Source organism: Ruditapes philippinarum, unplaced genomic scaffold (assembly GCF_026571515.1).
Source record: "Ruditapes philippinarum isolate M1 unplaced genomic scaffold, ASM2657151v2 ctg2291_1_1_1_1, whole genome shotgun sequence".
Taxonomy (NCBI): domain Eukaryota; kingdom Metazoa; phylum Mollusca; class Bivalvia; order Venerida; family Veneridae; genus Ruditapes; species Ruditapes philippinarum.
The window spans coordinates 107,338-134,610 of NW_026859584.1; the positions used below are offsets into that span (position 1 = coordinate 107,338).

Below are 27,273 nucleotides of genomic sequence, written 5' to 3' on the forward strand. Positions count from 1 at the left end.
TCCCATAAATAATCGTCCATCTTGAAAATTCTATACTGTAACCGAAAAACGCGATACTGTAACACGTTCCCTACGGTGATAGAGGGGATTGTGGGGTAGCCATCTCCCCCCCCCCCCCGATGGTTAAAAATAACGTTGTAAAGGCCCATTATGCTTTTACTTGTTTTTCTTAAAAGCTTTTTTATTTTGATGTTCTTCTATATTTTCCAAAACATACACATTGGCCAATTACCTGAACCATCTTTTTCATCTGTTGCTTTTTGGCAATGATAAGTATAGTGTAAACGTATGTCAGGATGGATAAAATAAATACAATTCTTATACAGTTTTCTAAGTTTATAACAAGTATTTCGGCAACAACAGTGTCTAGTGAGTTACTAATATTGGATTTAATACCTACAAACTTACAAGTTTGGATAACAATGTCGTATGTAAGATGTTTACTGTTATTGAACTTTGGCGGTTTTTAAAACTTTATTTGCATTACTTGGAGTCAAGACCGAAGTGACAACATTTTGGATTCCGACTTTATAAGGTTCGATGTTTGAAATCCACCAATGAAACAACAGAAATCCGGAAATCCACCAATGGACAGACAGCCCGATTTTCTGAAATCTGAAATCTTGGATTTCACTGGCGGCCATATTGAAATCTCATATAAAATCTACATACGAAAATCATTAATATACAAAAACATGTAGTGAATACTTATGGATTTCTGACCTTAATCAATTATAAACTTTACATAAATTATGTTCTTGAATTGAATTTGACTGCAATTGACATTAACAATAAGAAATCTTCAATATAAAGTATGAAGTGACAGATTTCAAAGATGTCTGTCATTGGACGTCTGCCTACACACAGAAAATCGTAAAGAGAAATCTGTTTTCTGCTATACAATAAGGTAAGTTTAACATTTCTATCAGCTAAATTGCAAAGTCAATAAGTGTCAATACAGTGTTCCTTCAGATCAATCAGGTAAGTGAATCTTGTTATTGTAGAAGTCAACAATATATGAAGCTATAGGATATCACAATGTCACTTGGATTTCATTATAAGTTCTGTTGTAAGTACATTTCAGAATTATGCTAGAATGTCATATCCTTACAATAGTTATAGTGAATTAGTATTTATATGGAAGTCAAATACTACATTGTTTTGACTACTTATATGACAAATAATTTCACATTTATCGCTACTTTATTCAGGTAACAAGCATCTTACATTTCTCTGATACCATTATTTTAACATTATAAAATTCATGTTTGCTCTTTCTTACGAAGTATGTAAGATTTCCCATTAAAAAAAGCCTCTTGCGAACGGTTGTTACGGAGCTTACAAAAACCCTTAAGTTTGTTGATAAGCTTAATAATGTATTTGTAAAAATCACTTTTTATAGTCCGATCGAAAAACTTGATGTTTCACCAGGACATTGCAATAGAGTATATTTATAGGAAAAAAAAATTAACTGCATTTTATTTCATTCCCAACATATTTAAAATGGGGCTCAATATGGCACCAAAGTTATCAAGTAAATGATTGACAGAACGGGACATTTTTCGCAGCATCTTTTTATTTTAGGACTACACAATTTCTGTACTAGAGTATTTTGAACGGTGGCATAAAAGTGACATTATTTTGCATGTTTTTTTACTTTCTTTTTTTTTCGTACATATTTTTTGTTTGTTTTTCGTACATTTTTTTCAGTTTTGCATATATTTTTTTTTTAATTTTGCATACATATTTTATTTTAGTTTTTTGTACATATTTTATTTTTTTACCTTTTCGTTCATATTTTTACATGACACAATTTGCAAAGTAGAGGCCATTTGTAAAACACCATTTTTAAACACTTTGCCATCTGTAAATTATACTATACCCCATTTGCAAATGCCATTTGCAAATACCAACATTTTCATTTTTGAGGTATCAAAGAAATAACAACACTTTTAGTATATATATAGTCCGCAGTAACCCAAAGGAAGATTCTGCATTTTGTCTCGATTAGGTTAACATTTTACACAAAGTGCCTGAAAATCCTTCAAGGGGTTTCGGAGATAAGGAGCGGACATGAAACCCAACTCACAATTCTTTTGACCTGTAGGTGTGACCCGACCTTGAGCCGGCACACCTGGTATATAAGTTATGCACATTATCTGGATGTGCTAAAGAATTGACCCAATTTTCATAAAAATCCTTCAAAGCTTGGCTTTAAGCATTTTTTCTAAATCATTGGAATATAAGGACCTTTTTAGATCTTTTGTTGTGCATTATTGTAATACACCAGTCATTTCTAATCAGCTCTCTTGCCCCCGGGGGAGTGCGGGTTAAAAAAGAATCGTTTTTTGATGTTGGCGCTGTTCCGGAGTATAAGGAATGTTGTTATCCGAGTATCCCCCCGTTTACCAGTGGTCGGCTTGGTTAAAGTCAATGCCCCCCGCTATTCTCAGGGGATGGGGTTGAGTGGTGCATATTCATAATAATAACTGATCACCAATCTTCAGCCCTTTCCAAATATACACTAATATATTGGTTTTATAATAATAAAAAAATGTGCCGAAAAGGGTCGGCCGAAACCAGACTTGCCCGGCTGAAATGACTGGGCCGATTCCAAATAATGGGCCGAAATGTGACCAAACAACTGTGCTAGTTTTATACTCAACTATGGGCTGTTATGAGGTGTGAAGGCCGTTTTGATTGGCTAAAATATGTACGAAAAAAAAAACAACAAAGATTAAATATGTACGAAAAACTAAAATAAGATATGAATGCAAAACTAAAAATAATGCAAATGTCACTTTTATGCCACCGTAATTTTGTTATATGAACACAATTTTTAGATATTTTAAGTGGTAAAATTAATGAAATTTTTAATCACTTAAGCATCATCAAAGTAATTACCGCCATCTTGAACCCCACCTCAAATATTTCAATGTCGCAGATCGAAAATAAGTCAGTACTCTGTATTATGCAGAACTCAGCCCTTAAGATCTCTGGAACCCAAAGTGCGTTGATATGTAGCATATTAACGCACTTTGGGGTCAATTTCTCGTTTTTGACCCAAAAGTGCGTTTGACCCCAAAGTGCGGTGCGAAGTTTAACGCACTTTGGGGTTGAACCCCAAAGTGCGTTTGACCCCAAAGTGCGGTGTTACAAGGTGTTACATAGCATCATGAACATGGTTCTTAAAGCATTATTTGTTGATGTTCGTAAAAGTTTTATGCATTTTGCAATGGTTTCACAGAGAGGACGTGATATAAACCCAGGGGTTGATGAAGGCGACTTTATAACCGGACAAAGCATGGGTCCTCCTACGTCCCTGCTGGTTTGTTGTATTTTTATACAATATGTAATTCTTCCAGATTGCGCAGCCCGCTCGCGGTTAACCTGGTTTGTTTGCATAGTGTGATTGTCTGGCATATGTTTTTCATGATGGTAATTGTGGAAATGGTAATTTTTGTCAAAAAAAATGTATGAGTTTGATAAAACTCAACCATTGTTAAATATAATGGAGCGCTTATACTATACAAGTATTTGTTAATACATAATTATATTATGTATACATGTTTATGTTTGTATCATGCATATAATTTGCTTATGTCAGCCTTCTCCATGCTGTTTCTCTCAATAATCAATTCTCGGAATGCACAACTCTGTTGTTGTTTTATGATAAGGTAGAGATGAGACCTATAAATGTTACAAGTTTTCGTTAAAAATTGTAATGTCCAGATTATTTTTTCACGCATTATTAAGGATTAATTTATCAGTTTTTAATTTAAGATAAACATTGACCTTTCCGTGATGCGTATTAATATGTGATTTGTAAATACACATAGAATTAACCGTTGCGAATGTTTTTATAGCACATATTCAAACATCATATTACTTCACTAAAATACTTAATAGTTACACTGCAATAATCATATAAACTTAAATATTTTTTTTTCTAATAAAAAAAAAAGCATCAACATCAAATGTGTGCGTTAAGTAAATAAGTTATATATTTCACTACAAAGTGAGAAAGAAAATCCAATTTTCTCTTGCAGAAAACAGTTCTGAGACGTGCAAAACAAACAAATTATATCCTTAATACATTTTCAACATCAAACAGCTATATGATGGACCACAAGGGATTCTCTCGATTTTTTTTAAACACATTACAACTATTGAGAGAAACCCATGTGCATGTGATGGATGGCTGATGGTAAAAAATTCGAATTGCTCATGTCCTAATTGTCCGTAGATAACCATACGAAGTTCCAGTTCTTGAATGTTTTGCGGTCATCGATTTCATTGTCTGATGAAAGACAGTTCATTTTGATAAATATTCCCGAAACGCCTTCTAATTGAAGAATTCTTAAACGTAAGTTTAAGAAATAAAAACAACAACTTACAAACGTTTTGTCAAACAAAAACGGAAACGTAAAGTTACGATACTCACAAAAATTTACGACATGTAAGTAAAACAGGCAAACGTTTTAGTAAGCTAGTTGATCATTTAATGTTAAAATAATCAACCAAGTTACTTGAATTTAATATACCGGCTTCAATGTTGCTGTTTTTTTCCATTAGATTCTACTTGATTTTAAAGTATCAGTTTCAGTCTCATAAATAGCTAGATCTCTAAAGAGCCACATGGTTCCTTTATGATTTTAATGAATAAATCACGTGAAAAAAATACTAACAGGATTTTTTTTTCGTTTGCGTGAAATATGGAATATATTTTCACGAAACATGATAAAATTACATTGTGACGTCATGTAAACAACTCTTTAAACGTCTGTACAGCGTTAATTACTGAATTAAAAATATTGTTGTTCGGATTAATTTTCTTAGTCAGACCATTTTCTATCATAATAGTTTTCAAAACAAAACGGCGAAAGAAGTCCCTTAAAATAAATATGAGTTTTGACTCCGCCCACTTTCGTATTTATATTTCATATTTATTTTTAAAAAATATGAAATATATTTGACTGATATAGCACCATATTTCATGGGTAAAATTAACTAAAAAACTGTAATAAATAGCAAAATGTTATTCTTTATATAACAAGGCAGTCTGAAAGAGAGCTAAATCCCCTTCCGCAGTGAACATGAATGTGTATTTCTTGATCTTCTGCCAACCATGACCTTGACGTTGAGCAATGAATATCATAAGAACATACTCTCACGATGGTGATTATTTGTGCCAAGTTATTTCAAAACCTCCTCAAAGTCAAAAAAGTTATGAAGAACATATAGCCTTGACCTTGGGGGAAGCAACCTGGATGGTGAGCTCTGCAGATTGTGTCATGGTGGGGATCATTTGTGCTAAGTAATTTTAAAACCTTTGAACTGTCAATAAATTATAGAGCGGACATGAAAAAAAGATATTTTTACATTGGACCTTTGAGTGTGACTCTGACTTTCAGGGTTGTGACTTGAATATTGTGCTCTGCCAATGGTGTCATAATGGTGATCATTTCTGCCGAGTTATCTGAAAAACATTACAGCGGTTTAAATGTTATGGACAGACACGTAGACTTTCTAACATTTGACCTGTAAGTGTGACCTTGACCTTGTGGGTAGCATTCAATTATTGCGCTTTGCATGTTATTTAAGAAAAAAATCCAGTGGTTTAAAAGTTATGGAACGGGCACGAAGTGTAGACTTTTTATTATAAAATGAAGACTTTTTTACATTTTACCTTTAAGTGCGACCTTGACCTTTGGGGTAGCAACACAATTAATGCGCTCTGCACATCGTCTCATTATAATGATCACTTGTGCCAAGTTATTTCCAAAAAAATCAGAGGTTTAAAAGTTATGGAGCGGACGGACAGACGGACTGACAAAGGGATAAACAAAATGAAATCAAAATCGTCTGCTATTTTACATGCATCGACTTAATACATTTTACCTACTTCATTCCTTTATTTACCATTCGTATGTAATTACTTGACATTACCTCAAATAATCATTAATGTCATTTTAATGAAATAATATTAATGACCCCAAAGTGCGGACGTTTCTCTGATTTTGAAAATTGCATATGTAACTGTGTAACGCACTATATATGGGGTTGGACCCTAAAGTGCGTCGTTATGTCTCGTTGGTCTATGGTGGAAAAGCCATAGACAAAAAACACATTTAAAGAATATCTTAACTGATTCTGATGACGCTTTGATTTTGAATATTTTTTTTCAATCAAGAGACGTAACTAGTGATGCAATACCATATGCAATAATCACTTTGACAAAGAAATGAACTATTTTAGAAAATAGTTTCTATGTTTTGTTATATAAATTTGCGGGACGTCCGTGACCGAGTGATTGAAGTCGTTGACTTCAGAACACTTGCGCCTCACCTCTATGAGTTCGGATCCCGACAGGAACTTTGGGTTACTTCATGTGATGAAGCTATCCAGCTAGCTAATTTCTGCACAGGGGTCCTGAGGTCTTCCTCCACCAGTAACAGCATATATGACATATACTGTATTGGTGCTACGTACAAGCCCCCCCCCCCCTCCCTTACAAAAACACAAAACAGAAAACCCATAGATTTACAAATCGTCGAGAAAAATCCAACTTTGTATTCCAAGTTTTAACCTTAAATTAAAGGGGGAACGTTCTCAATAATGAACTTCTGCGTTTATTTACATCCGATTAACGTTAAAAGCTAGGTCTTTTCTTATCTATAAGTGATGTTGATTTTGTTATAGACAGCAAACAATTTATGATTGTCATCTGTATATTTCATGTAAACAGTGACGTTTAATAATCTTTCCGGAGTTTTTAATATATGAAAGTTTTGTGAACGATACGTAAAGATTAATGCAGCTATGATGAGAGAGTGGCATTATATAGTAAGTAAATTATTTCATAATAAATATGTCAGATGTCATTTATCATTATAGCAACTATCTTGTATTTTTATTGTACAAACTTACTTCACTAGTTTCTGTCAAAATCTCTTGAAATATTAAATGAAACATATAGAATCTAGTGACTTTACCTTAGATGTGCCTAAATAATTTTATATTCTATGAGCGTATATCCATTGAAAGATTTTAAGTTAAAAATTCATTTATTTATTTATTTATACTCATTTATTAAGAATGAAAGAAAGAAAGAAAACGTGTACTGATTTATTACATTCCTGTTCTTGTTTTGAAGATACAACATATCTCACCCATTTGGTTTCCTCAGTGTCTGGAGAATCTGAACATTACATACGTTTATATAATTATTATAGTTACCTCCACACCTTCATTTACTGTATCTATTAAACAAATTATAAAACACACCGTGTACGTTTTGTAGGAATCATATAAAATGTTACATGTATTTATGAATTGACTGTTAGATCTTTTTCAGGGCAACTATCGTCGGCTTGATTCTCGTATCGTCTCGCCAAACATCGCCCAATTCTCGTCCAAATATTGTTCTATTTGTTGCCGATGACCTAGGCATTGGTGATGTCGGTTGCTATGGAAACACAACTATTCGAACCCCTAATATTGATAATATGGCGAATGAGGGTGTCCGTCTGACGCAGCATATAGCTACAGCTAGTATGTGTACCCCCAGCAGAGCAGCGTTCCTGACTGGGAGATACCAGGCCAGATCAGGTCATGCTACTTCATTTCATGTATTAATATTTCTTTATATTCATGTACAATTAATGTTTGGCTATCTCTGGCCGTTTGATAGTACAAGTCCTTTGTAAAAAGAATGTGTGTGCCATTTCCTATATGTTCTTCTTTGTTCTTGCCTAAAATTACGTATAGGGGCCTACGTACAATAACAACAACAAACATATTCAATGTCTTAATGATATAAGTATATTTTTTGATAGTATATTGTAACCTGTATTAAACTTTTGCATATATAAACTATTTCAAAGTAAAACCGATGTGAATTGTGCCCTTCATTGCAAAGAATATGCTATCATGTCTTACCATGCAGGCAAAAAAAACAATTTTAATTAAGATGTACAACCGTATTGCCGACCTAAAGGAATGACAGATTGACAGAAATCTTAAATTTAAAGTTTTAAATTTGGTTGGTACATTTATATTACGCAACTAAGGTCAAATTCATTGCTGTATACTTTCTGTCCATTGACTAGTCTTCCAATTTCATAAAATATTATGAGCGGATTAAAATGATACTTAGTAGCCTCGGGAAATTCCGTTAACATGGTCGTTTTTTTCCAAAATATCTCAAACTTGAAATAACTAAATGGATTTTAGGCTTTACACACTTACAATCATCACACATGAACACGCATGCAAAATATCAAACCAGCGTGAGAAAGTTACAGTCGTCCAAACAGCTGGTCGAAGTGAAAATGCTGCCGTGCCTGAATGATATAAAGATCTATGTTTTTGAGGGTCCATCCGCCCATTAAAGCACAAAATGCAGTTTTTGCTGTTGAGTCCGAACCCTGCACCAGTCTTATAGGGTTAATTTTGAAGCTCAAAGTTTACCTCCATGCAATTTCAACGGAGTATTAGCCAAAATATTAATTTTGAGTCTAAAGAAGGCCATTTTACAGTGGTCAATGAGAATCTTAAGCCCTGAAAAGGGCTGTTATGCCAGCTCAGGACCCACCTTTCAAGCCGTTACTCTCTGTGATCGCGGCTCGCGCTTCAAGCACACTTTCCTTGTAGCCCATGTCTACTTTGCAGAGCCTGTCACATTGGCTTAAGTCAGGACATCGGCAGCTGAGTCGTAGCTTTACTCCTTCGCGGCCGCGGGGTGACAGTCACAAAAAACCTATATGCACAACAACAACGCTATAACGTGTCCTCGGTGAGGAATCAGCCCAGGTGCAAATTTTCTGCCGATGAAATAAGTGTGCATTTTCTATGACATGTACGCACCTAGGGGAAGAGAGAAATGCTGCGGTTGTAGGCTAAAGCTGTCGATAATGACAGAAACGCTCTGAGAGTAGCTAACATTCTGACCACTCTTTTTATTAATTTCTTCCCGTTATTCGTATCGTACCTTTACTTTAAAATATCATTTGTAATGTTTTATCAATGACAGAACAGATATGTGATAGGTGTATTGGAAAGGGTTTTTTTTATGTACATGCAGTTACAGGACATCTATAAATAGATCAATTACCATGAAAACATTAAATATTATAATACACAATGTATAATCACGCCTGTTATCTGATGTTATCGTCAATGGACAGCAAATGATAATAAATAACCAGTTATCTTAGATGTATGTCACCAATGGCGCCGGCAAATGGTTTTGCGAAAGTAATTTAATTTCTGCTATTTGTTTCTTTAGGTATGTCGACAACAGGTTCATTTAGGGTGACATTTTGGCAGGCTAGTACCTCCGGACTTCCTGAAGAAGAAGTAACATTTGCCGAATTAGCAAAACAAGCTGGTTACAAAACAGCATTGCTCGGTAATGAAACTTATCTTTATATGTTCTTTATTTTATCTTAAAATTTTAAATGCCAAGAAATGCTTTATTTTTATTTCTCAAGATCTATTTATTTTTGGTGTTCGGTATTAATTTCTGTGCGTTTCTAATTGCAATAATCTGAACATGTTTTTGCTTCCGATGTATTTTAGGAGGTAATTAGTTCAGTTATTTGTCATGTTGTTACTTTAATGACAAACAATACTTATTCAGCGCTTCTTTGCACTGACACAGTTACATGTTAACTGTCAAATTGCTCGTAAAATAGTCCCTATCACGCAATTTATCTTTTATGGATTTGTGAACTTTCAATCTGGACAAAACTAGCTATGTTAATAAATTATTTTTAGGAAAAAAATGTATCAATATATGATATGTGACTGAATAGCAAACTGAGATATATATTAGGCAAAATCACCTGTTTACTTGTAACGAATCTTGCATAATCCGGGATCCTCTTAGTCAAAACACACGAAACAAGTAGACTATTTTGATGACAACAATGTTTACTATGGAACAGAATTAATGCATTTATTCTATCTTGCTTGATGATATTTGAACTTGCATTATGCTTAATTCCATCTTGCTTGATGACATTGGAACTTGCATTATGCTTGATTCCATCCTGCTTGATGACATTGGAACTTGCTTTATGTTTAATTATATCTTGCTACATGACATTAGAACTTGCATTATGCTTGATTACATCTTGCTTTATGATATTTAAACTTTGCATTATGCTGAATTTCATTTTTCATTATTTCATTCAAACATTTTGCAGTGACCAAGTCTTTCATTGAGTGATAACTATTAAACTGGAACAAGCCATTTGGAATACTAAAATGTTAACGTCATATACCTTTATGTATAAGCTACCTTTCTTCATGCTCTCTACAAACCATTTACGGTTTAGTTTTATTTTGTATTACTTTTATGTAGAAGTCATTTAAAATTGACAATTTTTTGTTCCCTGATAGATTTTGTTAAAATGTGACTTATTTGATTTATAGCTCGCATGGCGTGATTACTATTAGCTTTCGCTTATAACCATTATTCAGTGTTTATGCTTAATAAAGCTCGGTGTCTGAGGCTTTGTGGATTATGTTTGATCATCTTACATTATGATAAACAATTTAAACTATGTCTAGCGATTTGTGAACTGTTAAGGGGCGAGAACTCTGTTATCGATATTCAACGGAATTTTTCCACGATTCGCCTATCATCGGAATTTTCCGTATAGATACTGCGTACATGCATATATAAATACGTACTAAGCGCTTAAAATACATAAATTGCAGTTGAAAGAATATAAATACAAGTATTAAAGGATTATGCAATATAATTTTATATATGTATACAGTCTAATAGACAAAATATGCTCGTAAACAGTTATTCAATGGGGCAGTTACACGTTACACAGTGGCGGATTCAGGTCCTGGCTTAAGGGCTGCACTTACCTCCAAATATACGTTCATGAGCTGGGATGGAATATATACGTGTCAGTTTCATGCAATAGTCTTCTTAGTGTACTCCCTTACCAAAACATATAATGCTGTAATCCAGTTGTTAAGCACCTGCCTATAGGTACTGCGAAGGTCATTATCTAATGACTTGGACATTAAAAAGCAAACATTATTGGCCTTTTAACTTAATAAATGTCTCAGAGTCACTAATAGTGGCGAATAGGTATGTAACATATTAAGATATACATGTATAATAAGGAAAGAAGGAAGTTGTTTATTTTTGTAACATGTGCATAGTCAATTACAAATGAGCCGCGTCACGACAAAACCAACATAATGGGTTTGCGACCAGCATGGATCTAGACCAGCGCAGTCTGATCAGGATCCATGCTGTTCGCTATCGGTTTCTCTACTGGTAAAAGCGTTGGAAAGCGAACAGCATGGATCCTGGTCAAACTGTGCGGACGCGCAGGCTGGTCTGGATCCAAGCTGGTCGCAAACCCATTATGTTGGTTTTGTCGTGACGCGGCTCAAATGTTGGGCATATGTGTGTCTGATTATAGATCAGACATCCCGCACACACCACCACATTCACATACATTTGTGCTTAATGATATACTATGCACATCTTTCAGTAACATATTTTTATCACAGAAATTTATCGAAATCTATAAAATTCTTACTAAATATGTTTTATTTAAATAAAAACACATACACATAATGTATAGGAATCTGCTTTCCTTATTACGGGTCAAGTAAAGTTGTGTCTGTCTTTAAAAGAAACTTCCATATATTTTTTGTAATAACACTATACATGTATATTCATACTGCCCACTTACAATGAAAAGGATTTAAAGCACAACATTTGTGTGAAGCCCAATTATTTTTATTTTATCATACAGAAAAAAAATCAAGTTTGTACTGTACTAAGTCGTGGCCACGAGTTACTAAGTCGTTTAAGTCGTGGGAACGAGATAACTATGTCGTGCAGACGAGATAATTGAATCAGATTACACCATGATTTTCTAAACTTAGAAAATTTCTGTTTAAAGATTTGTAAACGTGCAACATTAATCTTTGAAAATACTGAAGTGTTCACTTTGAACTTGATACATGATACATAAGGCCCATTAATCAGACATTAATTTTGACTAAGTTAAAGTCCTTTATTGGGACAATTCTGTGATAGAATTGGTCATTTTGTACGTACAACGGCCTGTTAACAATGTTTATACCATAACTTGTGAGGGACTTAGTCCTGGTTTATTTTATTGGGTAGGGACATTGCCCATGGACAGTATATATCCTATAAGTATGTTTGAGGTCACGGGTCAGATAAACATGACACTTCATGTAAAATCCTCGTCTTATGAATGATTTAGAAGAATAAGCCGTAGTTTATATAACCTAAAAAGATCAGTAGATGACACCTTATAATTTTTAGGCAATTTGGTCAGAAATCAGGGTCACAATGACGCTTAATCTTTGACCAATCAATAACTTGTATAAATGGCACTTTTACGGACAGAAGAAGTAGGGGCATCCTTGTTGAAAATTCATATAAAAATTCATCACAACCAATAAATGTGTTGATTGGTTATTAATTCGTTCGCACGACTTAACTTTCTCGTGGCCACGACTAAATTTTCTCGTGGCCACGACATAGTGACTTGTTCCAACGACTTATTAATCTCGTGGCCACGACTTAGTAACTCGTGGCAACGACTTAGTCATCTCGTTCCCACGACTTAATTATCTCGTGGCCACGACTTAGTAACTCGTGGCCACAACATAGTATCTCGTTCCCACGACTTAAGTATCTCATGGCCACGACTTAGTAACCCTTGGCCACGACACAGTATCTCGTGCGCACGAGATAAATAAAAACACACGCATGTCACCTTTGTGCCACCGTAAGTTTGAGCAGAGTATATCTTAAAATTCAATTTCACTATTGCTTATACGACTATCACGAAGTGTAAACAATTGTATAAGAGGTGAGTTGCCACTTGTAGGATGAGTTTTTAGAGAAATCTATAACATTTTTTTCCACATGCTGGCGGAATCTTCAAAAACACGCACTTTTCGTCTGTCGCATCGTGTTCTCTTATTTTCAGTTAATTTTCCCTTTACATGCCAGTCTCCAACTAACACTGTTCTGTATACGCCCCTGTATAAAAAGGACGTAACTTTGTTTACTCCACGTGGCAAAGTACGGGATCATCCGGAAAATAACCGGATGTACCGAAAAAGCGACACCTGCTGTCATAATATGAACACACATTTTTGCAACTCCCATTATGCTTACTGCCAACTGCTTAGTGCGTACTGTCACATGCGACTATAATATCGCTATCGTTGTCATCTTCGTTCGATGCGCAGTGATCATGTATTGCATTATATTTGTAATCAGTGAATATATTGAAGCATATGAATGCTAAGACACATCAAATTCGCCAATTATTGATCAAAATTAATAATTTATTGTGACATAATGTCGACAATATAAGTGGCAGATTTATAGCAAATTAAAGGTACTGACAGAAACTTACCATGTTACATATAATTATATCAAGAACAAGCAAATAATGTTATCTTAAACACCAAACATAATACGTTGTCCATAATAGAAAATGCAATTAAACATATAGCATATTAAAATATGTGAGTTTGATGGTTTAGTAGGGAACACATAAGGTTGCAATTACATGAAAGTGCATTCAGTAATCATAAGGCATGATTGAATTCAGCAAAACGCAGGTTTTCATTGTCATAAAGAAGTATAGAAGCAAGCATAATGTAAGTCCCGATATCATAAAGCAAGATGGAATAAATGCATTAATTCTGTTCCATAGTTTTCGATAAACATTTTTATGAACCGCCACGCGAGGAATAACAAACTATCAAATTGTGTTTAATGGCCATACCATATTATAAGGTATGGCCTCTGTTTATTGTTTTAACCAACAATACTTAAACATGTGCAAAGAATAGTACATACATCACTATTATGCAAATTAATACAATATAGAAAATACACATGTAGGAATAATAATTAATCGAGTTCTACTATAATAGTAAGAAATGTGAGGGTTTCGTAAGAAAAACGCCATAAAAGCTAGAATTAGACTAGCTTTTCCCCTATATAATCATGCGATAATTTCCCCCAAGGACCTACAATAAACCTGACATGTGGCTAAATGTATGAATGATTAACATAAAACAGACTTTTTAGCGTGTTCTTTCCACGTCTTATATAAGTGAATGTACGGAACTCCTATGAGAATAACTTAGTCTGAAAGCTAAACTATACTTAAAGAGTAGGGCGGGTATAGAACAGTAATTACTCGATACAGTGCTTACAAGGACATACTTATAAGTCATTCATCAAAAGAATAAATTACATGCGCATGTATACTACTCGATAAGCCAACATGTAAATATATATAGAATGTATATACATGTGTAATCGAACTTGCATTGTTAACGGCCAAGTGGTTCAAAGACTGAAACCCTTTCAACCCGGCTACGGACTCCCGATAGAAGTCGTGTCGAAAAAATAATTGAAATCCTACTGTAACATGTATATTTTTTCTTCAGGAAAATGGCACCTGGGCGAACATTCTTCCTTTTGGTCACGTGATTACAAAAAACATCCCTTGAATCAAGGTTATGACCAATTTTACGGTCCACCACTTGGAAACTACAAAGATTTTGGTGAGGAGGGTGACAGTACATTTGGTAGTGCAGCACCTCATCTCTTTACAGCTCTCCGTGTCGCGATCATCATTGTTCTTTTAACGTTAATCATTGCAAAAAAGAAAGGACTAATTAAAATGAAAATGTGCGCGCTTTTATGTTTCATTACCTTCATTCCATTACTATACATATACTTCATAACGGCTCATTTCAAAATAGTGAATAGTTTCATACTTCGTGATAAAGAAGTAGTAGAACAGCCAGTCCGATTAAACGGTCTGACAGGACGAATTGTAAACGAGGCTGTTGAATTTCTGCGCAATAGGTCAGTTGACGAAGAGCCATTCTTGCTTCATGTAGCTTGGTTACATGTTCACACTTTTCTTGACCCTTCTCAAAAGTTCAAAGGTCGTTCACGACATGGTCGTTATGGAGATTGTGTTGAAGAAATGGACTGGGGGACAGGAAAGATTTTAGAGGCTCTAGATAAATATGGTTTCAGCAACAACACTGTTGTGTATTTTACCTCTGACCACGGTGCTCATTTAGAGGAATTTGGAATGAAAGGACAAGTTGATGGTGGAAGTAATGGTATTTATAAAGGTAACTGATGATGAAAATAATGGTTGGAGAGACGTTTATTGATTACGTTTATTTAAGTATTTTTTCTCAGATGACATGCTTGTTATTAGTTTAAACGTCGGCAGTAGTCTTGAAAAATTAATATTTGTATAGTGTCTTTTTAAGGGCTGACATCAACATAACACACATGTCCTACTTTAAAAACCGTTAATTTTTTTTGTTGTTACCATGGTTTCACTATAATTCAAGCTAACATGTGTAACAACTTGTTCGAGGCGACTGAACGTATTTTCTAATTTATCAAAAACCAAATTTGTGAGATACAGTTCAAAACATTCTGGAGTTATTTATACAATGCTTCAAAAACATTTGATATAGCAATTGGTTTTTATCATTGGTCTATTGTTTACAACTACACGTATAAATTAAAAAATAAGATATTATTTTCTACAGGTGGTAAAACACACGGAACTTTTGACGGTGGTATTAGAGTCCCTGGAATCATTAAATGGCCAAAGAACATTAAAGCTGGGACCACTGTTGATGAAATGACATCACATATGGATATTTATTATTTAATTGCCATGGTAACTGGGACACAAGTTTCTGCAGACAGACAGATCGATGGGAAAAATATTTTAAAACTTATCAAAGTATACAGTTACATATTTGCATTTTATTTGGTTTCATATAGGTGTTTGAGATAGCTATATTAATAACATAATTTCTGTTTCGTATACAATTACATGCTGTTGTTTTTTTTTACTTTATAAAATTGTTTTGGTTTTTTTTTTTCGTTTCTTTTCTTGAACATAGCAAGACGCTATTTTGATGATTAACGCATATAATTTTACGTATTATATAGGTATAATTATTAATTTTAGGGTGAGGAATCAATATCACCCCATGAATTCCTATTTCACTATTGTACGGATGAGATCCATGCTGTCAGATACCGTCCACGAACAGGTACATGTATCATATATTATATATATTACATAATATTATGAAATTGTATATATTTTTCAAATACAAACTCTTTTAAAAGTTATATTTATTATTCTTAAAAGTTTTATCATCTCTAATAAATACATTATCTGCCAGTATCAGTTGTGCTCCATTTTGTGGATTGGATAATTTACGCTCTTCTGTTATTCACAAACATTCAGTTTGAATAAACTATTGTTCAATGCATAAGATTTGTTTATTATATTCATTTATTGTAGGATCAATAACGTGGAAATTAGCATTTAGAGAGCCAGACTATCTCGAAAACAAGACACGATGTCGCTTTAGTTGCTCGTGTGACCATGCACGTCTATTAGACCCACCCGTCCTGTATAATCTGATAATGGACCCACAAGAGAATCAACCGATAAGATCAGATCTTAATGAAGAAACGAAACAGATAACTGATAAAATAATTACATCAGTAGCTAATCATTTAAAATCAATAGAACCAGTTGAAAATCAATTTTCTGTAAAGAACGCAATGTGGTTACCTCAGTTACAAGAATGCTGCAATTTCCCATACTGCACTTGTATTGACAGGAAGTATGCAGATCCTGAAAGTCACATGGACATGGATGTATAGTTTAATTTAGAATTATTTTAGAATTATTGCAATTACAAGTGAGCAAAGTTTATACTTTTCAAGCGAAACGGCAAAAGGGAATGAACGATAAATTGTTGAATTGAGATATTAAAGTATCCTTACCACAGAATAACACATTTCTTACCTTTGGAATTATATATAAGCTATGCCGAATTATAGAATCCTATAACCTGATAATACTGTATAAAACGCCTTGTTAAAGTTTGACATCAGATTGAATGTTTGTATATGTGAAACAAGAAAAGAGAATTTGTTTCGTCTTATGCATTTGTATTTTGGGCTACGCCACACTTGAAAACGTTCTACTGATTCTCACTTAATATCTACCACTGATTCTCACTCAATATCTACCACTGATTATCACTCAATATCTACCAACTCTTCATCTCGTACTGATACAAATAAATGTCCCCTTTGTATAAAGTTTGTACGTATTAGGCTCTTCTTGTTCTTTGGCTGTCAAAAACGGATGAACATCGACATTCATGCATCCACGAAAAACTATATTTGACCCATGAAAAAAGCTTCAGATGTAATCAAAATATTTCAATGTACAAAGTTGTTCTGGGTCGGCGTCTTAGAGGGTAGATATTGCCCATACATAAAAATACATAAAATAGCATAATATACTCATCAGCCCTTAGTACAAGAACAGTTTGTTAGACAACCCTGCATAACTTTTCACAACAAGAAATAACAGTTCTGTCATTATAACACCATTAAACAGCCACGGCAAAAGTCATTTTTTTTCACGAATACAAAAATCAGAAATAATTTTTACAGATAAATGCAGATTAATCTCGGCCAAGTATCTTTTATAAAGATACTTCTTGTTGAAAGTTATTCTGTATTAATGACAAACTATTGATTAAAGCTTTACATGCAAGTTGTGAGATTTTTTTGTGATTTTTTTCCCTTACAGAACAAAAAATAGAAAAAGAAATAAAGGCAGGCAGAGTTGCCGGTCCTTTTAATTACCTCCCTTTAATTAACCTTAAAGTTTCGCCGATCGGAATTGTTCCCAAGAAAACAATAGGGGACTTTCGATTGATTCATCATTTATCCTATCCGGAAGGTTCGTCTGTTAATGACTTCATCGATCCAAAATTAAATACACGGAATTTGATGAGGCAATACACATGGTTCAAGATCTAGGTCAAAATTGTTACTTATTTAAAATGGATATTAAAAATGCGTTCAGACTGCTTCCTGTTCATCCAGACGATTTTGAACTACTGGGCTTTATGTTTAACGGCAGTTATTATTTTGACAAATGCTTACCCTTCGGCTGATTACCCTTTCTTAATTATATTTCCAGAACTAATTTTATTTTTTATTGATAATATATCTGAAAGCCGGTCTGCTTTCAGTTTGACTTAGGAAAGAACTTAATATAAGATAAGTTTTATAGGTCATTTTAAAATTACAAAATGAAATCTGGTATTCTTATTGGCCAAAATGTAAAAGATATTGCTCTTGTCTTTTTAAGATAGTTCTAAACTAAAATGTATAGGATAGTTCTTGCCATTATGAAATAAAATGTAAAGGATTTGTGTACAGCATATTTCTTTAATTTTCTAGCTTATTTGATCAGATATTTTAGTTCTGTTTAACAATACTTCTTTCATTCAAATTTAATTACATTTTCTAGCGAACAATTTTTTTACGTAAGAACTGACCGAGTTTATTTTACATAAGTTCTGAGTTTTAAATTTTGTCCAAAATAACGAGAGTAATACCAGAATTTATCAGGTACCCTTAGTTTATGACGTTAAATAAGTGTCTAATATAGTATGATTATTGACGTGTTCAATTGAAATTATGTTTATGTATTTTTGCATATTATTAAATCAAGTATTTACAAGTTAGCGACTGCGTAGATGTTGGTATAGAAATTGAGTTCACTTATCGAAACACGACAGGTTTGTTTAGAAACATACATCTTAATTAAAGTGTTGCATTTATCAAGATTAATAACCCTGCAATAAATTATTATGTCTTTGTTAAACATTTTTATCTGACTTTGCACAAACATATGCAAGCTTACCAGTTTTACTTCGGCCGAGTATCTTTTTTTGTAAAGATACTTCTTGTTTATACCTCTTGTATACTTAAGGAGTCTTAAGTCACTGACTTCATGTTGACAAAGGTCATATTTCTAGCACCTTTTTGCATTAGGCAAAACTTGTTTGAAAAATTTTGTTACTTTTTTTCTTACAATCTTTCTGACCAAAATGCCGGATCATTGTTATTGATTGTAATTCTTGAATATTGATTGTTCAGCTTTATCGATTGTTTTATAAGTAAAGAATCTTAGTGGACCTGACTTGACTTCTTTACTCGCCCTGTTACTACATTCGAGTGTATCATGTTTTCTTTTGTGTATTTCATTGCCCTTTAACATATTTCTTTTTAAAAAAGGAAAATGTATTAATAAAACATAACACGAAGGAATGAAATTCTATTTTAAGTTTATTTCATAAAACACACTTTGCATTTCAAACAAATACACTCCCTTGTGTTGTATGTTCATAAAGTTGATGAAACTTAATAGTATAAAAACATGCATTCTGTATGATTATGTAAACAAAACTTAATATGAATGAGCAATGCGGGGCACATTTTCACCATTACAAATATCTATTTGAAAAAGAAAGTAAGACACAATTACAAAGACCTAAACATGCATATAGCGGGAAAACATTATCAACGACACGCTCGTATAACTTTCATAACATATTTCGAACATGTTATCATTTGTAAAGCACCGGTGGTGACATTTCAACTTTTTGAATTCTCAGGTTCATCTAAAGGAATTTTACAATTTCAACATACAGATTTCAGGAATTTACGAGTTCAACTTCACGAATTCACGAGTTCAACTTCGTGAAGACAAAATCTTTATTTCGTGAAGATGAAATCGTATTGTTCTTAACACGGATTCATGAAGTTGAATTCATGAATTTGAAATGGTGAATTCATGAAGTTGAAATCGTGAAATCATAAGGTTGAAGACGTGAATTCATAAAGTTTAAATTGTAAATTCACGAAGATGAAATCAGGAATTCAAGAAGTTAAAATGTCCCCACCGGTCTTTACTATTCTTCAAATTTCAGAATATGTTATATCTTTAAAAAAAAACGTTGCTTTTGGGTCTGTTTTAAACCACAAATGGCCACTGCTGTTTGATTATCAAAGTTATTATGAAAAAAAAAGAAAAGAATTTGTTATAATCCATTTTGTGTCGCCCTTGACACTGGTATAATTATGATTCTGGTATGACTAATTATAATAACATAATATCATGTGAGAAGTTTTATACTGTCTATGTCCATATCAACTTATTGTATAGAGGATATTTGTTTAGTTCAGTGTAAGATCGGAATATATTTCACCGAGTGAGCACCAAAAGATAGATTTCACGAGTGTCGCAGCCACGAGTGAAATATGAACTTTTGGTGTTCACAAGGTGAAATATATTTCCATCTTACACTAAACTAAACAAATTTTCTTTTTATTATATGTAAAGTAACGTTTTAAAAAGACATTTAACCTAATACTTAATGAAAAGTTTTAAACAGTGAAATTATCAGTTTTATATCACTGATATATTTCTATAAACCACCGAAAAGCATGTAATTAATAATTATATTTGAATCAATCAATCAATCAATCAATCAATCAATCAATCAATCAATCAATCAATCAATCAATCAATTCCCTACAATTTTCTAACAATCTAGTTTGGAAAAGTATGAAATATACAATATAATGAAAAAATCAACAGGTGACACAAAACTATGTAACAAATTCTAAGTGAAATAAAAAACAAACAAATAAAAAAAATCAAGGTCACTTCAACAACAATAACAATTAGCACAAATAACAAAAGGACATGTAAAATAGGGAAAACTACAATTCTTACAAAGTGAAAAAGTGCACACATTTTATCCATAAAAAATAGAATAAAAGAATATTGTGCCGAAATGAAAATAGGTAATAAAAAGGAAAAAAATATCGTATATAAGATGTTCGTGAAGTTGGCAGCCTAGCAGCCTAGCAGCCTAGCAGCCCAGCAGCCTGAAGTTGGCAGCTTAGCAGCCTAGCAGCCTAAAGAAAACTAAGATAGTACAAACAAGAAATCGTCGGATATAAATCGGAAGCACATACTAAGAACATTGCACGTCTTATTTCAGTATCGCGATCTTTATTTTTTTAAATATTGAACTTTGTTTTTTTTTTATTTTGACGCTTCGAAATTTGTGAAGTTAGCAGCCTAGCAGCGTGGCAACCTTAAGAAAACTAAGGAAAATACAAACATGTAAACCGTCGGAAATGAGTCGATAGCACATACTTAGACTATTCCACGTCTTTTTTCAGTACCGCGAACTTAATTTTTTTAAATATTGAACTTTGTTTGTTTTTTTGTGTGTTTTTTTGACACTTCGAAATTTGTGAAGTTAGCAGCCTAGCAGCCTGGCAGCCTAGCAGCCTAGCAGCCTAAAGAAAACTAAGGACAATACAAACATGTAAACCGTCGGAAATGAGTCTGTAGCACATACTTAGACTATTTCACGTCTTTTTTCAGTATCGCGAACTTTTTTTTTTTCAATATTGAACTTTTTTTCTTTTTTTTTGACACTTCGAAATTTGTGAAGTTAGCAGCCTAGCAGCCTAGCAGCCTGGCAGCCTAACAGCCTGGCAGCCTAGCAGCCTAAAGAAAACTAAGGACAATACAAACATGTAAACCGTCGGAAATGAGTCGGTAGCACATACTTAGACTATTCCACGTCTTTTTTTCAGTATCGCGAACTTTAATTTCTTTAATATTGAACTTTGTTTTTTTTTACTCTTCGAAATTTGTGAAGTGAGCATCCTGGCAGCCTGGAGCCTAGCAGCCTAGCAGCCTAAAGAAAACTAAGGATAATACAAACGAAATGAGTCGGTAGCACATAATTATACCATTCCACGTTTTATTTCAGTATCGCGATCTTTATTTTTTGAAATATTGAATTTTGTTTTATTTTTCATTCTGACGCTTCAAAATTTGCGGGATTAAACATGTTTTCGAATAACGTAGGATGTAGTCTTAATCTTAACATTTTCGCGGCTAATAATGTCGCTGTCTATGGACAATAAGCGACGTCATGTGACTTATTTATGATATGCTATTTTGTATGTATATGTTTATAATGAAGTTGACGATGTTCAACGCATATTTATTTTAGGTCTGTAAAGATAAATCGGTTGATTTGTAAAGAGATATACAATGCATATGTTTAAACGAACACATTAATGAACATAAAGATTATCTGAACTTAAGAACAATACCCATTTGATCAATAGCCGCGATACTGAAAAAAGACGTGGAATAGTCTAAGTATGTGCTACCGACTAATTTCCGACGGTTTTCATGTTTGTATTATCCTTTGTTTTCTTTAGGCTGTTTAGGCTACTAGGCTGCCAGGCTGCTAGGCTGCTAACTTCACAAATTTCGAAGAGTAAAAAAAAAACAAAGTTCAATATTAAAAAAAAAATAAAGTTCGCGATACTGAAAAAAGACGTAGAATAGTCTAAAGAATGTGCTACCGATTCATTTCCGACGGTAATCATAATTGTACTATCCTAAGTTTTCTTTAGGCTGTTAGGCTGTCAGGCTGCTAGGCTGCTAGGCTGCCAGGCTGCTAGGCTGCCAGGCTGCTAGACTGCTAACTTCACAAATTTCGAAGAGTAAAAAAAACAAAGTTCAATATTAAAAAAAAATAAAGTTCGCAATACTAAAAAAAGACGTAGAATAGTCTAAGAATGTGCTACCGACTCATTTCCGACTTTTACATGTTTGTATTGTCCTAAGTTTTCTTTAGGCTGCTAGGCTGCCAGGCTACTAGGCTGCTAGGCTGCTAGGCTGCCAGGCTGCTAGGCTGCTAAGTGTAAAAAACAACAACAAAAAACAAACAAAGTTCAATATTGAAAAAAAATAAAGTTCGCGATACTGAAAAAAGACGTGGAATAGTCTAAGTATGTGCTACCGACTCATTTCCGACGGTTTACATGTTTGTATTTTCCTTAGTTTTCTTTAGGCTGCTAGGCTGCCAGGCTGCTAGGCTGCTAACTTCACAAATTTCGAAGCGTCAAAATAAAAAAAAAACAAAGTTCAATATTTAAAAAAATAAAGATCGCGATACTGAAATAAGACGTGCAATGTTCTTAGTATGTGCTTCCGATTCATATCCGACGATTTCATGTTTGTACTATTCTTAGTTTTCTTTAGGCTTCTAGGCTGCTAGGCTGCTAGGCTGCCAGGCTGCTAGGCTGCCAACTTCAGGCTGCTGGGCTGCTAGGCTGCTAGGCTGCCAACTTCACGAACATGTATATAAGCTGATTTGAATAACCTGACCTGACACTACGATCGTGGTTTCATATAAAAAGCTCGAGAGCATCTATATATTTATGTTGTTTTTTGTTTTTTTCTTAAATTAATGATTAGCCAATTTTTGTATGTAAAAACAAACAAAAAAAAAAACAAAAAAAAACGTGCAAGCGTTTCAAAATAGAAAAAAATGATGACTGATAAATACAAATATAATTCCAATAAGCTGATATACTGTGTGTTATCCTTTCCAAAGTTTTAAAGCTTTCTTTCCGCAAGAAACCTCTTAAAGGAATCAGCTAGGGTACTCAAAACAAAAAAGATATGTAAAAGGTTATAAAGAAATAATTAAAAATTAACTGAAAAACATATTTTGTGCTGTTCTAAGCTCAGTTTTGGTTAATTTTCACAATTTAGAATAATCATTCTAGAAAAAACTGAGTAAGAAAATGATCTGAAATATTGCACAAACATATTGGTCTAGACCTACATCAAATAGATCATTCGAGTGTAAATGAAGAGTGCATAGGTAAAACTCGAATCACAAACTTTATATTTTGTTATAATTGTGTTTAATTTTATATAAATAATCAATATTCCACGTGCCCCTCAGACATTTTATATGTAACGGAAGCGTTATGGTTGGGACAGTCTTATTTTTATATAGATTTAGGTTGTCTTTATATTTTACCCAAAACTTTTTAATTATCAGTTGTGGGTCAGTCACCATTATAAAAGTAAATCTTGTGAAATATATAACTTTTTCTGCTGAGCTTGACAGCGAAAAAAAAAGAGAGAAAAAAGCAAGACGTCACTGAAATATCGCAAAAATATTTCCAGTCCCGTCATGTCATAAATCTTCGGTGGATTTAACCTTTAATGTAACCGGAAGCTGCTGCTGTGTAAATAAGAATAATGATAGATGGAATGTAAGTGACAACTACGAAGAGGACAAACATTATTTTGTCCACCGCTTCACTTACATCTTTCCATCCAATATCTTCGTCTGCTATCTCATCGCCGAAATCTGGGAATTTTTTCTTGCTTTTGACATTTATTCTAACCACAGAAGTTTTACGCGGTGGGTCATCTCTAATTTTACGTTTACACCATTTCCTCCGTGTGAATCTTACCGTCGATTTGTAAATTTCTGCCATATCATCTTTTTCAGTCCTGTTAAAGAGTATCCAATTTAAAATGACGAAAAGAAGCCCTATGATACAGATTGCTAGGTTAAAGAGAATATACACAGTTATGATTGGTAGAGGCTCGGAGTTTTTCGGCAATTCCTCGGCAGTTACCGTCAGAAACACGGCAAGGGATAACATAATTGTTATAGAGTAGCCCACCCGTTCACCTGACTCAGTAGGCAGAAGAAATACCAAACATGTCAACATTCCGATACCGTTGATAGGTAAAATGACAGTAAGCAAATAAAATGCCGACAATCGTGCAATTTTAAAACTGTACGCTATTTCATTCATGCCGAAGACAGTGCCTAGTTCGTAGTTAAACGAGTCCTTATCCAGAAACCATTCACCGTTTTCTGAATAGATACTAGTGTCAACCACAGTTCCCGGTACAGAAAAGCTCACTTCGTTCACCATGTAACCATAGGGAAATAAATTTAAGGTACAAATATGCTTATCAAAAGGCCAAAACTTCATATTAAACGAACAAGAAAACTGTATAATTCCGCCAACAGTGTACATTACTTTACCACTAGACATTATTTTCGTCTGCATCCATGACGAATCCAAGAGCGTAAACGTGATTGGATTGGACACTGTTAGTGGCGGAGTCCAAATATTCCCAGATTTCATTGAAATGATCATGGTGCCGCTATGGTCAGATGGTGTCCAGGTTAATCTTTCGTCGTACCATTCCTGGGTCACCATTACACCCATTGTAATGGCGCCCTGTACTGGATTAACTTCCGGCATCGTAAATACCATCATTGATAAATTAATGTTTAACGAACCAGACTGGTCATCTAATGGAAGAATGTCAGCATCATATGACGTCAGTAAAGTTGTTCGAAGGTTATATACATCTTCATAAGTCCCGCCTTGGATGGTACCCATCATCATTCCTAATATTAGGACTACATATCCAACAACGTTTATATTTGTCATCATGTCTTTTACTTTAAACACTTTCCCCTAAAATAACTCCTGTTTTTAATGTACTTGAAATTAAATTCAATTTTAAAGAGTTTTGAATATCTGGAAGATATTACACGAATTAAATTGATTTTGATTATCAGCAATATTTATTTTGCTAAACGTGTATGTAATAAATAAATATTCAAAGACGAAATCATATATAAAATCCAATTAAAATGTATAACCCTTAACGTAAATTAACTACATTGTATTTGAATGTAGACGCAATTAGTCTTTTAAAACATATCGATATTTCGTAACATAATAAAGAACGTAACAATCTTTTTATCTCAACATATATGGTGGATATAAAATGCCAAAAATCCAGTCTTAGCCAGACGTTTGGTAATTCATATCCCGGTTTTACTTAACAGATACAAGTTAGTAACCATGAAGAGGAAGATCTCATTCAAATGGATCCATGTTCTTCAATAGAGAACTTTGGTTATGACCCTGAATACATGTTTGGAGTTTCAAGTGAATATATTCAATATTTTACATGTTAATGATCTTCCTTCAGATGAAAATACAATCGCATGTTTCAATGGCGAGCATTATATTTGTTTTATTCAGAGAGCATTTTTTTATTCAACGAGTTCAATAAATTCAGTAATGTTCCTACACGAATGTGATATTCTATTTATCACATACCCAAAATAAAGACTGTTTACTGTCAGAAAACTAACTTTTCAACTCAGATCGAAAATAAAAAGTGACAACGATTGGCCTCCATACTAAATACTAAGCTGTAAACGTATATTTTACTTTTGATTTCATGAATATGATACTATAAATTGGAGAACTTACATTAAGTTAACATTGAAATATGTACTGATTTGATCATTCATGTGAAATTAACCGAGAATTATTGTTTTCAATTATTTTCATTGTTCAAATTGTCATCGTTCTTGGTGTGATATAATACAAAGGATCGGTATTGTTTCTAGTTTAAACTTAAAGAACTCCACTCGGGCACAAAAAGCAAAAAATACATAAAATTCGAATATCTTGTATAAAATAACGTCGGCATTTGAAACGGAAAGGTATACAAAATATCGTAGAGATGTCCATTGAATATCGTATTTTTGTGCTATTTTAGCCTGATTTTAGTTAAAAGCGTTTAAACCCTTTTCATTTTGGGGTCATTTTCCACAATTACAATAATAAGTATAGGGAAAAACAGAGTAAACGAATGATCTGGAATTTTGTACAAAAGTTTTTGAATCCAGACCAAAATCAAATGGTATATAAATCTCGAAAAATATTTCAAGTCCCATCATGTCAAATAAAAAAATAACATAAAAACAATATATCAAATTCTGGAAAAAAAAGGTGATCCCTCGGAAGCATTAATCACAACAAAATAACTTAAGAATTGCAGACTCGGTTTGATTGAGTCTGTACATGAAGGATAATGAATAAGTGCAACATCCCTCAGACCCCCTAGCACCGGCTTGAGCGGTACTCAATTCTCAACATTTTATAGTGTTGGCATCAATGATCCCGAAGGACCAGAAAATATAACAACACTGAAGTGAAGTAAGGGGCAACTTTTTACGGCTGCCACACGGCACTTGACACCTGCTGTTGTGAATTACAAAATTCTGGAAACAAAGTGATCCCTCGGAAGCTTAATCACAACAAAATAACATAAGAATTGCAGACTCGGTTTGATTGAGTCTGTACATGAGGGATAATGAATAAGTGCAACATCCCCACGCCCCCTAGCACCGGCTTCAGCGGTACTCATTTCTCAACACTTTATAGTGTTGGCATCAATAAACCAGGGTTTATTCAAATAAGACACTTAAAGAGTTGTTTTTCTTTAAAAAAAATATCATAAACAATGTATTTGTTTGTTGAAATAAGACAAAATAGACGTAGAGTGGCCAAATTGTAGCCAAATTTCGGCATAAATGCAACTTTTCTAAATACATTTTTACTTTCGC

At 33.6% G+C, this 27,273-nt stretch overlaps 2 protein-coding genes across 3 annotated transcripts; one reads left to right on the forward strand and one right to left on the reverse strand.

The window, feature by feature from the left end:
• The first annotated feature begins 6,694 nt into the window (after window positions 1-6,694).
• Window positions 6,695-17,698, forward strand: LOC132757158 (steryl-sulfatase-like). 2 transcript variants are annotated; one of them, XM_060748351.1, is made up of 7 exons: window positions 6,695-6,846; window positions 7,347-7,611; window positions 9,290-9,412; window positions 14,494-15,195; window positions 15,628-15,827; window positions 16,059-16,143; window positions 16,401-17,698. In XM_060748351.1, exons 1-7 carry the CDS (start codon window positions 6,823-6,825, stop codon window positions 16,766-16,768), a joined length of 1,767 nt encoding a protein of 588 aa, XP_060604334.1. In that variant the 5' UTR covers window positions 6,695-6,822; the 3' UTR covers window positions 16,769-17,698. The 2 variants fall into 2 exon arrangements, with proteins under 2 accessions (XP_060604334.1, XP_060604335.1); XM_060748352.1 differs by having other exon boundaries at window positions 6,708-6,846; window positions 7,358-7,611.
• A 6,330-nt stretch (window positions 17,699-24,028) lies between these two features.
• LOC132757171 (acetylcholine receptor subunit alpha-like) lies at window positions 24,029-25,294 on the reverse strand. The gene has a single exon (XM_060748377.1). It carries the CDS (start codon window positions 25,292-25,294, stop codon window positions 24,029-24,031), a length of 1,266 nt encoding a protein of 421 aa, XP_060604360.1.
• Between the last annotated feature and the right edge of the window lie 1,979 nt (window positions 25,295-27,273).

Excerpts from the sequence above, each read along its gene's own strand:
- LOC132757171 (XM_060748377.1), bottom strand. The coding sequence starts at position 25,294 with ATGACAAATATAAACGTTGTTGGATATGTAGTCCTAATATTAGGAATG.
- LOC132757158 (XM_060748351.1), top strand. The coding sequence starts at position 6,823 with ATGATGAGAGAGTGGCATTATATA. Across the intron at positions 6,847-7,346 it reads TGAGAGAGTGGCATTATATA|ATCTTTTTCAGGGCAACTAT; the intron begins GTAAGTAAATTA and ends ATTGACTGTTAG. Across the intron at positions 9,413-14,493 it reads TTACAAAACAGCATTGCTCG|GAAAATGGCACCTGGGCGAA; the intron begins GTAATGAAACTT and ends TTTTTTCTTCAG.